This window comes from Seriola aureovittata, chromosome 21 (assembly GCF_021018895.1).
Source record: "Seriola aureovittata isolate HTS-2021-v1 ecotype China chromosome 21, ASM2101889v1, whole genome shotgun sequence".
Lineage (NCBI taxonomy): Eukaryota > Metazoa > Chordata > Actinopteri > Carangiformes > Carangidae > Seriola > Seriola aureovittata.
This window is the reverse complement of record NC_079384.1, coordinates 12,168,736-12,184,811: the sequence shown is the minus strand read 5'-3', so window position 1 is coordinate 12,184,811 and position 16,076 is coordinate 12,168,736. Positions and strand designations below refer to the sequence as shown.

Genomic DNA, 16,076 nt, shown 5'->3' with positions numbered 1-16,076 from the left:
AATGTGAGAGTCCATGCACACCTATAGTGATGGTGTAATGGTGAGAGGTCGCGCTCTTTCACCTTACCAAGAGTGTTGCCCCAACTATTCGAAGTTGGAGTGATAAAACATTCTCCCCGCTTCTTGTTTTTCTGCAGTCCATAAGCCTGATCGAGCGTGGCAACCCATCCCGCAGCCTGGAGCAGGTGTGTCGATGGGCCAACACGCAGCAGCGCCGAGACCCAGAACATGCAGAGTACCACGACCACGCCATCTTCCTCACAAGGCAAGATTTTGGTCCCGCAGGTATGCAAGGTACTGTATTTTTCTCGATCGAGGCCTGTGCAGACTGAGTGCTGATATCTGCTTCCCATTCACAAAGGGGTTGGCTTCAAGTCTTGCCCAGGTAAGGTCAATGGAAACTTAAAAGTGGAGGCTGCACCTGCAGGTCACGAACCCAATTCTGCCAACGGTGATCTCACAGGAACATAATTACAGAGTAGCCCTCCACAACCTTGCTGACTTGACATTGATGCCACCCTGGATATGAAAAATTGAGATTGATATTGCTTGAAGAAGGTTTTTGGCATGTAGAGAAAAAACAGAAATGTTTGTTAGATTGTCATTTACATGAACTAACTGTTGTTTTTTAGTTCGGTATGAACTTTTTCTTCACTCATGAACAATCAGTAGATATTTCTCAATCCTAATAATACATGTATGCAATCAGTAGGAGAGATTTTGTACCATACATGTTGTTCTGTCAGTTTAGCATTTGTCTCATGCTGTATTTCTTCTTTTCAGCCCTTCAAAACAAAATTTGAAGTGAGCAGCCAAACCGCCAGAGAAACTGGGTCCAGAATGAACAAACATCCTCTGTGCTCAAGCTCAGTCTCATAGCATTGACCTGTGTATATTTTTAACTTTTAAAGCACATGTGTCATGTTTAGAGGACGGACCCGAGGCTACCTGGTTTGCTTGTCACACCTTTGGATGTTGCCATAGCTGCACTCGTGTTGTGTTCATAACAAGCCCAGTTTCTATGGCACCTTGCACTGTGCTGGGCTGGACTCTATGCTGTGTCTCAGGGTCAAGAGCAGACATCGCACTCTCTTGTCAAAGTTTAGCTGTGAGATGGTAGATTCTATATCCAAATACAGATATTGTGCTGTGGGATATATAGAATAAAATCTGTGCAGTTTATGGTGCAGTTGGAAAACGTTCTGAATCTCTTGAGGTGATAATGAGGTCGCCATGTTTACAAATGCACTGTAATCAAATCATATGATTGATTTTAAGTGTTTTTGATCCTTGTCACTGATTTATGTCCTGTGCAGTATGTTCAGTGTTAAACAGAGACCACCTCTCTCCTCACTCATGACATCAGCAATAGAGAAATACTTTTTTGAACCCAGCTGCTGCTGCTGAACCTTTTTCGCTTCAATGTGTAAAGCTCCCAGTGGCCTCTTCATGAGAATGTAATCTGCATTCTCCTGAAGTCCTTTTATCTGCCTCTAAGATAAAGGGTCCTGCTCTACAACTGCTTCCATGTTTCACTGTTTCCCTCGCAGCACTAAATACGCCCATCAGCTGCAGAACCATCAACCATGTGGATCAAAAAGTGACCTTCATAAAGTCATATCACACACTGCTACGACTGAAATAACATGCTGCAGACATTTCTCTTTTCAGCGCCACCAAAATAACCTGATACATACACGCTTTTCAAGTGTCTTTATCACCGGCTGTCTGTCTGCTGCATTTTTCTGCTTTTTACCTGCATGCCAAAAAAAGGTCTTCTGATCAGGTCAGGAAGCATGAAAATTCTCTCAAAGCCCGCCAAAAGAAGGCCGGAACGAGCGTGCTTCTGAACCAAACCGAACGCGCTAAGCTGAATCACTGCACACCTCTTGATCGAGTTATGTTCAATGTTTGTGCTTTGCTTTAAAAGTGTTGTTGTCCTGGGGAAACTGTGTGAAATGTTGTTACGCTGGGCGGATGTCTACTGGTTAATGAGGACAGGCTTCCGAGCTTTCTGTTTACTTTGGGACTTTCTTTATCTATAGAGAGATGTGCAAGACACGAGCTGTCACAAGGGAGCTCCAGGCTTCTTCACACCCCCCTCCATTTATTAAAACTCTATTGTCTGCTTTTCATTAACTTTAAGCAAAGTGCTTTTAAGGTGTTTTAATGCAGACAAAAGGCTATTTGAACTTGCAAGTCCTTGGCACAGCCTGGAGATGTCCTTTATAATCACTGAATGGTGTCTGGCTCTGAATGCAGACTTATTTCAAACATCAATGACACTTCATTACCCTTAATTCAACATGTTTATGTGTTACATCATGCATTGATACTTTCACTTAGTGAAAGCATTGCCCTCTCCTTGAGGGTTTGTTTTTAAGATTTTGAGTATTAAGGTCCTAAAAGCAACCTAGTGTATCAGATCAAAAACAATTCATACATAGAGATATGTCAGTTTATCATTGACAGAGACTAAGTAGCAGTATTATCTGAACTCCAGAGTCAGTGTAACAGGCTGTCATGCGCCAAGAAAAGACTGAGACCTTCACAATGACTGCAATGACGTCATATATAGCTCTCTAAGTTCAATAATTTCACATCGAGAGATAATTTTCCACCCCGATCATCAGCACTGCATGAGAATGTCACGACCTTCATCCTGGTACTTCATTATTGGGGCTGTGTGGTCTTTTCTGTTGCCCAGGTTATGCTCCAGTGACGGGGATGTGCCACCCATTGAGAAGCTGCACTCTGAACCATGAGGATGGCTTCTCCTCCGCCTTTGTGGTTGCTCATGAAACCGGCCATGTGTGAGTAATGGCGTGATGATGAAATGACCAGTGGAGTCTCTTTGGATCTTACCTTCATCCAATTAAGCTGATAGTTTTGCATGGTAACTGTGGTCTGTAATCAAAGCCAGAGTCCTTTAGCGTGGCTCTGTTTTCTCAACAAAACAAAGCATCAGGTTGCCTCAGCATGGGCATGCAGGTACTCAGCCAGACAACATGAGCTTATTCAGCTTTGTTGTTGTAAAAACAGCACACTAAGTGCATGTATAAATATCACATATGAAAATGTGTATGCAGGCATGTACATAAACAGGCATGAATTAGCATATATTTGTCACGTATATGCATATACGCTCAGTGTCCACTTTATAAGTTACACCTGTACAGTTAAATGCAATCCAATATAGCTGCTCTACCATTATATACATCTACTTTTACAATGCCTATAATGTTTAGTTTTTGTTGACAGTGTCATAGTGTTATTAATTATAGGTCTTAGTACTGAGGTCATTGCTAGTGGCTGAAGTGTTCTGGACTGCATAATATTGAGAGCTATTTCTAATATCTTGTTCCTCTCATGAACAAAAAATTAGAGACACTCTTCAATATAATGTAGTCCACCTTTAACTATGAATACAGCAAGTGCTTATTGGGGTTGGGGAATCAAACCTCTATACATTTTGAATATCCACTGGAATAAGTCAGTAGCATCAAGTATCAAAACTGTCAATTTCCGAAAGGTGGCTTTGAATGCTTGGACGTATTCTTATGGTAGTTTCATATTTACTGTAAATAAATGAAAATGGTATTGGTTTGCTCACCTCAATTCACGGCTAGAAAGCGAATAAATATACAGTACCTGTCATAAGTTTAGACACAATTTCCCATTCAAACTTTTGGTACTGTATTTCCCAATATTAAACCTATTCCTGTAAGACTTAGAGAAAGTAGTTTGTAACCAACTTCTTCAGGTCTTGGTCAACAATGATTTTTGATATAGTATATAGTATATAAAGTTCCAGTCTGTTTTTTTGGACCGAGGCACACCACTGAACTGCTCTACTCAGGGTGTCTCCTCATCTGCTCCATTGACTTATGGTGTTCCTCAGGGTTCAATCCTTGGTCCTATTATTTTGTCCCTCTATATTCTTTCCCTTCGCTCCTTAATTGGTCATTTTTATAGGTTTATGTGGACAATACACAGCTGTACTTCTCATTCACCTATCAGCTATCAAAAGTGGATGTCAATCAACTTCCTCCTGACAAAACAGAAGTCCTCATTATAGGCCCTGAGAGTAGCTCTGATAAATACAGCAGTATGTTGGTCCATTAGCAGCAAATATTAAGCATTAAGCAAAAAAGTCATTTTTGACCAACACATTAAGTTTATGTTGCACGTGAAATAAGTGCAAAGTATCTATCTAGTAATCTGTACTATCCTTTCAAGATCTGGAGAAAAAAATCATTTATGTTTTTATTTCCTAACGTCTTGGCCTCTCTACATTGACTGCCCATTGACTTCAGAGTTGATTTCAAAATTCTCTTCATAACATGGGCTGGCCACACCTTACATAGCTGAATTGTTGTGTTCCCTGGCCACAATGAGATCACTGAGTTCTCTCAGGTCTTCTAACCCAGGGCCCTTTGGCTTTCCCGAAATCTAGGCTAAAAGGCAAGTGACAACAGTTGTAGCTTCCACCCTCCAGAACTGTCTTCGCAAAGTCAGTGGATATCTTTAAGAAACTGTTAAAAACTCACTTGTGGTGTTCTATATTTTTATTTTCTGTTTGAAACAACTACTCAAATTCTTTTCTCTAAGTAAAGCCCATGAGGAAATGTTTTAGTTCCACCTTTGTCCAGCTCTGTGGTTGATTATTTAAGTGTAGTGTAATAACGGGCTGCGTTCTCTCTGTCCAGGAGCTTGTGGAGCTGCAGTCTGACTCATTACCAGCTTCTTCCTGCAGTTGTAAACCAGAGTTATCATGTGTAACTACTGCTTTTCACTTCAACTTCACTTATTCTTCTCTAATGGGGCTTACAAAGTAACTTCTGTGAACTCTGCCTCTCGCTCTGGCACAAATATCGAAAATGGCCAGACAGACCTGATTGACCATCACATCATACAAAAGAAGTGAAGAACAGGTCACTCACCTCTTCATCCTGCTACCAGTGAAAAAAGTGAGCAGTTACCATGCTATTCCTGTTGATGCTCAGAGACCTGGTCAACAAGCATGACTAACTCAGTGATTGAATTCAATTCAACTGGATGACATCAACACTCTAATGGTGTTTGTTCACCAAGTACATCTGAGTGCTTTTCAAATTGTTTTCAACCCTCAGACTGACTGGCTGAGACACACAGTTGAAATGCACAAATAAATCTCTGTCAAAACAGCCTTGAAAGAAAACACCTGGAACTTCTGTACCATCTGATAGAAATGATGGCTGACAAAAGTCCAGGAGGTCAAGAATTTTTTTATCAAGGTTAAAGGGAAGCCACAATTGGAACATGTCTGAATAAAAGTTGGATTGTAAAAATATAATAATCCGCATTTTAGTGGATGATCAACCTTTTTCTTTGCATCTTTCTCTCCTTAGAAGCGTATCCTTGCAACAAACTGTGGTGAACAGTAAGAAACAGAACAACTTGTTGATTGGAACTGGGAACAAAACTCAGGGTTAAAATCAGTGTAAAAGTGATCTACTCTGATCTTCTCTGTCACCACAGCCTAATTTATCAGAATATGAAAACAGAGTGAAAATAAAGAACAAGAAATAATGGACATTGTGTTACTTGCAGAAACTATGAATCGAAGCAATGCTAAAATCAGTACTTTATTAGAAATACTATACACAAAATATCTGATTGATATGATGAGGAGTCACATTGCTAAATTAAATCTTATTCTTCAGTAAGGGGAAAGATGTGCACACCCAGTACTTTTGCTGAACGTCTGAATTTGTCTGAATGCACTTCATTGAAATTCTGTTTGAAAGGAAAATGTCTTATCTCTTTCGCTTATTCATCCTCAACCTCAGACCCTTTGTCCAGGTGGTCATTTAAGAAAAATGCAGGATGTTTGAATGCTGTGTTGTACAATCAGATGAACACGCTCTTACCTTTCTACCTCCTCCATCAAATTATTGCAGGTGTGTGATGTGTCTTGCAAATATGTAACCTCAACCTAACCTAAAAGCTAATAATGGAATTATTCTCAGTAAGGGAAGGACGTTCTGAAGGGCAATGCACCTTTGGAAACCCCTGTGGAAAAATTATACTTTTTATTTTTTATTTGATTTCAGAAACAGCCAGATCTGAGCATCTGTCCTTCCATATTAACCAATTTAATTTCAAATGTCTCCCTGTCATATGAGGCATGAATTTCACTTCACAGATCAATTCATCACACAAACTCTAAGCCTTTTCTAAGGTATGTTTGGTCTTCTTTTGGTATGTAAGGTCTGTTCTCGGTTACAGTTGTGGCTGGTGGAAAATTGTAGAGTCCTGAGTTGAAACCAGACCTGACCAGCTGTCTGTCTCCTCATGTCTACGTAGGTTTCCTCTGTGTGCACTGGCTTCCTCAGTCCAAACACATGCAGTAGGTTAGGTGAAATGAACACTATTAATTCCCAGTAGGTGTGAATACTAAAATTAATGTTTATATATAAAATGTTTTTGTCTCAGTGCATCCATCATTAATGACGTCTTCACAAAAAAATACAATAGAATATAAAAGAATAAGCATTCAATACCAACTTTAGGTAGTTGATGGACACACTTCGATCAGTGCTCAAAAGGCCTTGAGAGCCTTTTTGTTTTTTTGGTAGTTGTTTGCTGTGACTTTGCTGGTCATCATTTGCCTATACTGCATGCACCTCCTGTTCAGTAAACCTGTTTTTTTTTGTTTTTGTTTGTTTTAACCAAAAGGCTAGGTATGGAGCATGATGGCCAGGGAAACCGCTGTGCTGATGAGACAAGTATGGGGAGCATCATGGCGCCACTTGTCCAAGCAGCTTTCCACCGCTATCACTGGTCACGTTGCAGCAAGCAGGAGCTCAATCGATACATCCAGTACATTCTGCTTCTACGATTCCCTAATTTCTCATCTTCTCTTGACCCCTTACGGGTGTAATGCTGCACATCTTATGTGTAAAGTAGCTCAATATGTTATTGATTTTTTTTTTTTTAGAACTTCTTCTTATTTCGTCCTAATATCCCACAATATGGCACTTTCTATTATTCTCATCTTTTCCTCAGCTCCTATGACTGCCTGCTGGATGATCCCTTTGAACACAAGTGGCCCAAGCTTCCCGAGCTCCCTGGAATAAATTATTCAATGGATGAGCAGTGCCGCTTTGACTTTGGTGTTGGCTATAAAATGTGCACTGCTGTAAGTCTCTTTCTCCTCTTTAATCGCCAAAATATTGATTTGAGTCCCTTGCAAGTCAGCAGGAATCCTGAAGCCCCTGTGCATAAATTAACATTCAATACATGACACGGCATTACAAGAGATAAAAAGTAATATGAAAATACAGTATAAACACAGAATATATAAAGTCTTTACATGTGGGATTTTGTCAAGGCTCAAGGGAGACATGCTACTATAGGAAGTCAAGAATCCAAAGGGAACTTAAAAAAAAGCATACACCTCTTCTCAGGTTTAGCTCAGCGTGAGGGTGGATTCTCCTCCGGCAGCATGACAAAGCTGAATAAATGAGTTTGTTTCCAACAAGAATAACTCAAGATCAAATTTGCTGTTTCCTTGTTTAGTTTCGAACCTATGATCCTTGCAAGCAGCTGTGGTGCAGTCACCCTGACAACCAGTACTTTTGTAAAACTAAAAAAGGACCTCCAGTGGATGGAACTGAATGTGCACCAGGAAAGGTGGGAAACGTCTCTGAATCTGCTTTGAATTATAAGTTTTATTGTAGAATGATTGCAAAGTGGAGCTTTCTTAAGATAGGAAGTAGAGAGAAAATGATTTCTGATAGGGCTTTTCTTTTCTCCTGTCTTTGTTGTGTTTTTTTTTTTTTTTTTTTTTACAGTGGTGTTTCAAGGGACATTGCATCTGGAGATCCAGCCAGCAGCCTCAGGGCCACGATGGAAGTTGGGGCTCCTGGTCAAAGTTTGGTTCTTGCTCCAGAACTTGCGGAGGTGGCATTCGCTCCCGCAGCAGACAGTGCAACAACCCTCCGTGAGTACTGATTCTGGGTGGCATTAGGAGCGCACACTGAAACAAAATCCACTACCTATTCAGTAGCCAAATAGTTTTTATGATCTGTGAGCTCATCCAACGAATGACGACATACTGTAAAAGCGTGACTGCAGAGCTGGATAGCACAACCAGTTTCTGATCCAGCATGGGCTCACTTGAAAGTGTTCAAGAGTGTGAGCTCTGCCATTTGGTTTCTTTTTTTATACTTTAATACTTTAATGACATGACATTTTCACTTAACATTTTCCATTTTTTTTTAGTTCTTCCCCCGAGTACGTAATGAAACATTTATCTTAATTCAAAACCTTTCCAGAGTTGTGGTATTTGGAAAGTAAATGGGAACAAAATTATAACGCCACACAGGAAGTTGTGTGTTATTTACAATTAGTAATAATTTAATATAAAAATAGTTCATTTGTATAGCAAATCATTTGTGAAGAGAAATGACAAAATGCAACCAAAAAGGAAGTTGTTACCATTCAGCATGGGTTTCTTAATTCCGCTGAAGCACAATGGTCTCTCACAGTGCAATACACAAAGGGAGTGGATTAGTTGCTCATGGCTAGAAGAAAATAACACCCTCAAAAAGCTTAGAAAACAAAACAGAAGTATTAAATTTGCAGAAAAATATTTAGTGTTCTTTTTATGCAGGCGTATTGGCAGGGAAATTCGGATTTCTTGTATACTTTCTACGAGAGTAGTATTATTATATAGGACATACTGTATATATTAGAATGTAGTATGTGTCCAGCCTTTATCACAGACGTATTATTGACATGTGGCTGTAGGAAAACACAGGTGCACATAATAAAATCACTGTTGGCTGAGTTCCATGTAGCCCTTTCCGTTTCAGACTCCTTGCATTGCTGGCTCGCTTCCACAACTGGCCTGTGTTACTGTGACACTTCAATACAACAGAGCCATTGTTTGGTGCTGCGTAGTAACACCTGTGACATGTCAAAATCTCTGCTTTGTGTACTTAATTAACTTTCACCTTCAAAATCAGCATCCCAAACCAGACCTTCAAAATATAAGGGAGGAGGAGAGACACAGTTGGGTTATTAAAACTTACATTGGCACTGAAATGGCAGCGTTTTTATGTTTTTTGTAAAAACTTGAATACAATATCAATTACTTTATTAATTAATTAAATTAAATTACTTTAATTTCAGTTCTATTTCACTATAACAACGCATATTGTCTTTATCCAGTTTATCTTCTTTATAAATTTGGGCTTTTGGAGTCTGGGTACATTAGCTCTATCTCATAAAGTTTCCATACTCTTTCAGTGCCTGTGTTGGAAGGACAGCCTGTGAAACTTTGAGAATACCATGATGGAAAATGTTTTTTAAGGCATCATCTTGTGTTTGTCCTTGATCAGACCTGCCTACGGTGGTCGAGATTGCCCCGGCTCAGCTTTTGACTACCAGATGTGTAACACCGAGGAGTGTGCTGGCCCTTACGAGGACTTCCGTGCTCAGCAATGTATCCAGAGGAGCAACAAATACCACAAAAACATAAAGCACACCTGGCTGCCATATGAGCACCCAGATGGTAAGTCTATGAAGTGTAAAGCAAAGTTGGCTCCCTCTTTCAGAGGTGAGTTTAAAAGTTTCTCGCAAAGTGAACAGATGATATTTGCAGGAGCAACTGCTTGCACGCACATTCAGACTGAGGTGGGTGTTTTCTGTCCACTGTGTCCCGTCATGTGTGCTGATGTTTTTTTTATCAGATTCGGAAGATATTTGGATGAACCCAGGTGTGTGTTTTTTGTGTTTTCAGAGGGTCGTAAGTGTGAACTGAGCTGTAAGTCAAAGGAAACAGGAGAGGTGGTGTTCATGAACCAGGTGATGCATGATGGGACCCGCTGCAGCTATGAAGACCCCTTCAGCGTGTGCGCTCGGGGAGAGTGTCTGGTAAGTTTTTACTAAAACTGTGTGCACCCACAACACAAATCTTGGCATCTTTAAGACAAACAAAACACTATGTTTAATCCAGAACCTATGAATAAGCAAATATTTTTCATTTAAAAAACTGAACACGTCTTAAACTCAGATTTAAGGTTCAGCACAGAGAAACTGTCGTCCTTCAGCAGATGAATGTTAAAGCAGCTTTTTACTGTTAAACTCGCATCATTCTGTAACAATGCAACAAGTAAAGTAACATTAAACAAAACACACTGGTTGACTGGAGGAGGACTTTAAATGTCACATTTTATTCTAAGTGACAAAATAATAATTTATTTTAATAATTTAATTATCACCTCAGTGTACAGGTGGACATTTTGCAAATGGCATTTACATGGTAAAAACACATCAAAATATAATTTCAGCTTTTGATAACACAAATCTCATTGTTAAATTTTTTTAACATTTAAATACTGCATTTAAACTACAAAATAAATCTGTTTCATTTAACACACAGTGGTGCCTGTCTATGCCAGTGTTATGCCAAAGACAACTTTTTTTAATTTATTTAGTTTACCATTTAGTTTAGCTTTAGTTTATGAGATTTAGAGAATATTATATTATATATTATATAATATTATTATAAACTAATAATAAATAGCACTTCACAAAAAGCTTAGAGAGGAAATGCTATTTTACCATAGTGCCTTAACCTTAACTAGAGTGCACTTTGATGATGAAAATAGTGGCCTAGAAAGAGTTACACATATATTTGATTACTAAACTATAAATAACTGTGAAGGAAACACTACACACACAGAGACATTATTTTGTCTCAATATTCACCTTGGGCATAAAGTTGTGACTTTCACTGCTGTAGTACAGTCACTCAGTGTTTTGGCGGCACTGTTATATCTGCCTGTGTTTCCAGTATGCATCATCCTACACGAGGCTCCGAACCAGATGTGTGCTGCGATTTCCCATGGCATCATTGTCCCAGCAGAGTAATCTCAGTCTGTATAAAAGCCAGAGGCAGTGTTGCCCTGATTTGATTGACTGTCTCCCTCTCCCTCCCTCACAGCATGTTGGCTGCGACAAGGAGGTCGGCTCCTACAAACAAGAGGACAAATGTGGAGTGTGTGAGGGGGACAACTCGCATTGTCGCACCGTGAAGCTGACACTCACCAAGACGCCCAAAAAGAACGGTAATTATGTACTATGTGGAGATAAATCAGCCGCTCTGCTTCAAAGGAGTCATTATATTACACGGCTGTCATCATTTAAGCTCAAAGCCACTCATCCAGAGGCCTTAAATACATCTCCTAAGTCTTCTAAGATTGACCACTGTCTATCTTCCACACTGTCATCAAACAAAGGACTACACTTTCTGTCTCAGTGTTTTGAATCAGAAATAATTGGCTGCTATTACACCCCAGAGTAAGTACCCGCTGTTTCAGCCTCCCAACTGTATCATGCTCTGTCTCTTTGCCTTGTTAGGAATGCTGAAAATGTTCGACATCCCAATAGGAGCCCGCCACATTGTTATAGAAGAGAACGAGACCTCTCCTCATATAATTGGTGAGTGTGTCTCACATCCTTCTCCAGCCGTGGAAACACAAACTGTTGGTACTAAGAAAAAGAATTGGTTTGCAAGATTTTCACAATTTTTTCACAATTTTGTTTTCAAAATGTTACACATTTCTTGTCTGTGAATATGTGTGAGCTTGTATATCTACCCAACAGTGGACTTTCTAATTGTCACACTCACTAACAGTGGACTGCTGAGCCAACAGGGGACTCACAGTTTTTCACCACATAACACCCCACATCTGTCTCTCTCTCTCTCTCACTCAAAAGCTCCAAAAGAAAGAGTAAAACAGTGCTTAACTAAATAGCTTGGCATGTTCGAGGACTGCTTGGAGGTTCTGAGTTTCAGTTTGATGAGGCTCAGTGAAGTCCAAAGTGAAGACTCAAAGGCTCTAATAAATGCAGCAATCATGAGTCTGGCCCATTGGCCCAGGCTGCTAAAGGATTGTTTCGAAGTTTTGAGTTTGTGGGTTCAGTCCTCAGTTAAATTAGTGGATTTTTGTTGTCTGACTTCCAAAGAACCGGCTCAAGGAGTCGGAGGACTATTGTGAAGTTTTGAGGTCAAGGGCTTGATCATTGTGATGCTCACTATGATCAAACCATTGAAGTAAATGTCAATAACAAATACTGGTCAAGTGTCTTTTTACAACTGGCTCAGAGTGTTTGGAATTTTTGTGGATGTGGGTTTGAGCTTCCAATAAGTCCAACACCCCAAAGATTCAAACGCTCTACGAAATACAGTTCAGAAGTGCCTGACCAAATGTCTGAGGGTGTCTGACGATTGCTTTAAAGATTTCTGAGATTGTGGGTTCAAGTGTCTCAGACCAAATAACTCAGTGTGTTAGAGGACTGCTTCAAAGCTGTGAGAATACCGACCCCTCTCCACCACCCTACAGAAAGATAGAAGCAGTGGATTGAAATGTGGAGCTGTGACAAAGTTTTTCAAAAATTTAAAAGATTTTTGCAACTATAATAAAACACTAGTACTGAAGTAGCCACTACTATATTAGCTTACTACATTAATAACCTCTAGGTACCCTCTTTGTTAGGTTGACATGTGGGGTTGCAAGTCACCTCTTGACAGTTTTTAAAAGAAAAGTACAAAAGCAGTTTTGCAGCTATGTTGTGAAAGAAGACCTGAAATAAAAGTGTTGTATTTCTGTTTTGTTTTCTTGAAATTACTAGAAATAGTGGTCCATACTTGGTGGGTGGAGTGTGATAGTCCACTGTTGGTAAGGTAGGAATGTGTGTGTGTGTGTGTGTGTGTGTGTGTGAGTGTGAGTGTGAGTGTGAGAGAGAGGGAGAGAGAGAGAGAGAGAGAGAGAGACCGCATCACATGATTGTATTTGCTGGGTTATTTACCTTGTCAGACTGGCTGCATAATTTCATTGATTGTTTCAGACCAGAGCACAGGGTCACCAAGTCCAACTTCTTTATTCAATAAAGAAGAACATTAAAGGGTCAGTTCACCCAAAACACACTCAAAAATACTAACAGCTTTAACAGCTAAGTTTATGAAGTTAAGACAGTTTGGGGAATCAGACTTTGAACACATACAAGCAAGCGTCACAGAAAAAATAATTAAGATTAAATTAAGAAAAGATTCATTCATTAGGTACAATGTGCTGGTTACTTTGGAAATACATAGACTCCACTGTAAACAGTTTTCATTGGTACTACTTTATAATGAAGTTGTGAAGCTGAATGCGCAACATGTTGTTAAATGCAGAAATAAAGAATGGGCTATAACTCCCTATTTACTATATAGTGTACTATATTTACTGTCTATAATTTTATTTGACCTATCTGAGTTACTCGGCTTTAAATATTCCATGTAGTGTCCATGGCATGTGTAATACTTTCGGTTAACAATCCCACAATGCAATGCATCGCATGTAATAGAAGTGAAATTACGGGGAGTATTAAACGAGTTGACAATGAGGGAAATTCAGAACCAGCCAATGTGCTATTTAGGCGCAGCAGTGACTTGTTCTGCCCTCTTCTGGCACCTTATAGATTTTTTATACAATCTTTATACATTAAACTTTATATAATCCAAACTACTTATGGTAAAAGTAATAATATAAAAATATATTAAAATAATGGAAAGCTGGTATACATGCAGCCCAAGATAAAAAATAATACATTTGTGGATGCAATTGTGAAAAGTGCACATTGTTTCAACAACAGTATATGACATGAATAATAAATGAAACCGACACTATAATCTGAAACCAACTGAAGATAAATCTCATCAAAGACTTATATTCCAAAGTAAATATATCACATCGTCTTTAAGGTCTGCACAGACAACAACAGGGTGAATACATTAAAAGAATACTGCGCTAAAACTCTATCTCATGTCTATCAAATAATCACCCTATGTCGGCTTAAATAGTAGCCCTTCTGCTACTTCATGGAGGACATCAGCGTGGATTTCCAGCAGTTGCAATAAATTAAAAAATGGAAAACGCAAAAAAAGAAAAAAACCCAAACACGTCCATAGAAACGTGTCAACCCTCTCCTGAAACTTCCTTGCTGTTGATCATGTTCAGTATGTTTTGCTAAATACACAATTAATTTTACAGTACCCTCATACAGTATAGAAGTTTGCACTTTTTAGGCAAAATTATGATTTTTCGGAACAAAGTGAACATAAAAATCAGTGGTGAAGAATAGAAGTATGCTGCAGAGGAGTCCACTGTCTGAAATCCACTGTGACTGCTGTGACCGCTCTGGCTACATCTGCTTTCTTCAGCAAGCAACTCTTCAGAGCCAGCTTTCAAACATAAAGGGCATATTTGATGCCCCAAAAAAATACTTTCAGTAGAGTATTCCTATAACAGATTAAACAGAATGGCAGCCCAGGACACAAGGTTATACATAACTAGAAAATTCCAGGGAAATTTTGAGTGCCACGGGGGCTACTGCCGGGATGAGTAAATGATTTATTTCCAGTGTTCAAAAGTCACCCTGATCATACTCTGGTTTTGAGAAATGTCTTGATATAAAAGACTGATATAAAACAATGTCACATCCCTCCACCATGTATTATGTGGGAAATATCTCATATTCTGTGTTGTTTTTTTTAATAAAACAAGAGGCAACATGTCTTCAAACTGGCATTTAAAGGGTTAAAATCCCGAAAACTAATAAACATTTGGTAGGTTTGAACAGAACTGAAGTGGTTTAAGAGATTTATGCAAAAAAAGCAGAAAAAAATATTGATATATGATGATTTTATAGCATTTTCTTTGTGTGTCCTTTTTTGGACACAAGGAACCCCAGAGGGTACAAAATGTGTTACCAGTGTATAATAGACCTGTAACAGTAACTGACATTAGATTTTAAAAATATGTCAAAAAAGACACTTTCTTGCAGAAATCCATACCTTCAGCTGTAACACAGCCAAAATGATCAGCAAATCAAAAAAGAAAAGTGAAGAAAATGTCCAAAAAAAGACAGAGGGACCCCTGAGGGTTAATAAATCCCATGAACCGCTATTTAAATTACCACTACTATGTTTTTTTCTGTGCTAAATTTAACATTACTGGGGAGGAGAGCAACGCGACTAGAAGTGACAGCGAGAGAGGGCTAGTAGCTTCTCCTCTCCTCTGTCTCAGCGGAGACCGTCACAACTTCATTCACTCTTTTAACAAAACAAAAAAAAAAGCAACGAAGGAAGCAGTAAATGGACTTACATATTTAAGACCTAACTAAATGTAATTTAAGACCTAACATGCGGCTAATGTAAAGCTAGCGGAGCTTGGAGACTTGGTTATCTGGTTGCTAGGCGCACGCACGCACACAGGTCAGGAGCTGCCGTTGCCATGGCAATGTGAAAATCTGCCCAGAATTTGGCTTCTACATGGCTTCAAACAACTGCAAATTATGAGAAAACCGTTACTTCTTTTCATAAACCGAAAAGACCGTGCCAGACACTGAAGCCAGAAGTTTCTACAGTCTTTATTTTATTCAGATATTCCTTAAAATGAGTGAGGAAGCTCAGTGCGAAGACAGAGTGAGATTCTTTTGAAAAAAAAAGACGATTACATTAGGTGTCAATGAGAGTGAGACAGGTATTGCTGCCGGACTCGGCCCCCCCGTTTAAATTTTGTGCAGACCCTGCCTGTCAAAGTTACATTTTATGAATCCCAACAACTATGTCTACATTTTCAGAAAGAATTATTTGTCTCCTTTTTACGGTTTGGCCGTGAGCTCGAGTTAAAAATAAAAATAAAGGTTATTTTTTACTGCTTCACGCACTCTAGCCAACTGACGCTTTCACTCTAACTTTGAAGTAAAAGTGATTTGCACTCCTCCTTTGAGTGCTCACAGTTTGAAAAGTTTACATGTTATGTAAAAACAGTTCCTGTCTTTTTGAGAGAGCAGAAGTTTTCCTCCGTTTTATAGTTTGAATCACATTTCTACGTGCAGGTATGAGAGAGCTGGGTGACTCAGAAAAAAGGTGCAATTTTGTCAAAAAAAGGTGGGTTTCTAAAGAAAATTTCAATGCATTTCTAATGCATTATTTATTCCCAGTTTTTTGGGAATAACTTTGGGAAAAATTGGAA

At 39.1% G+C, this 16,076-nt stretch overlaps 1 protein-coding gene across 2 annotated transcripts in view; it reads left to right on the top strand.

The window, feature by feature from the left end:
• The window catches only part of LOC130162802 (A disintegrin and metalloproteinase with thrombospondin motifs 14), a 52,240-nt gene that overhangs the window by 28,365 nt on the left and 7,799 nt on the right, over positions 1-16,076 (top strand). The window contains exons 6-15 of one of the 2 annotated variants that reach the window (XM_056366638.1): positions 138-285; positions 2,708-2,813; positions 6,721-6,864; positions 7,051-7,183; positions 7,564-7,677; positions 7,839-7,987; positions 9,390-9,562; positions 9,791-9,924; positions 10,997-11,120; positions 11,413-11,493. In XM_056366638.1, coding sequence (XP_056222613.1) covers positions 138-285; positions 2,708-2,813; positions 6,721-6,864; positions 7,051-7,183; positions 7,564-7,677; positions 7,839-7,987; positions 9,390-9,562; positions 9,791-9,924; positions 10,997-11,120; positions 11,413-11,493 — 1,306 coding nt within the window. Of the gene's footprint in view, positions 1-137; positions 295-2,707; positions 2,814-6,720; positions 6,865-7,050; positions 7,184-7,563; positions 7,678-7,838; positions 7,988-9,389; positions 9,563-9,790; positions 9,925-10,996; positions 11,121-11,412; positions 11,494-16,076 lie in introns of both variants that reach the window. The other variant, XM_056366637.1, reaches the window with a different exon arrangement.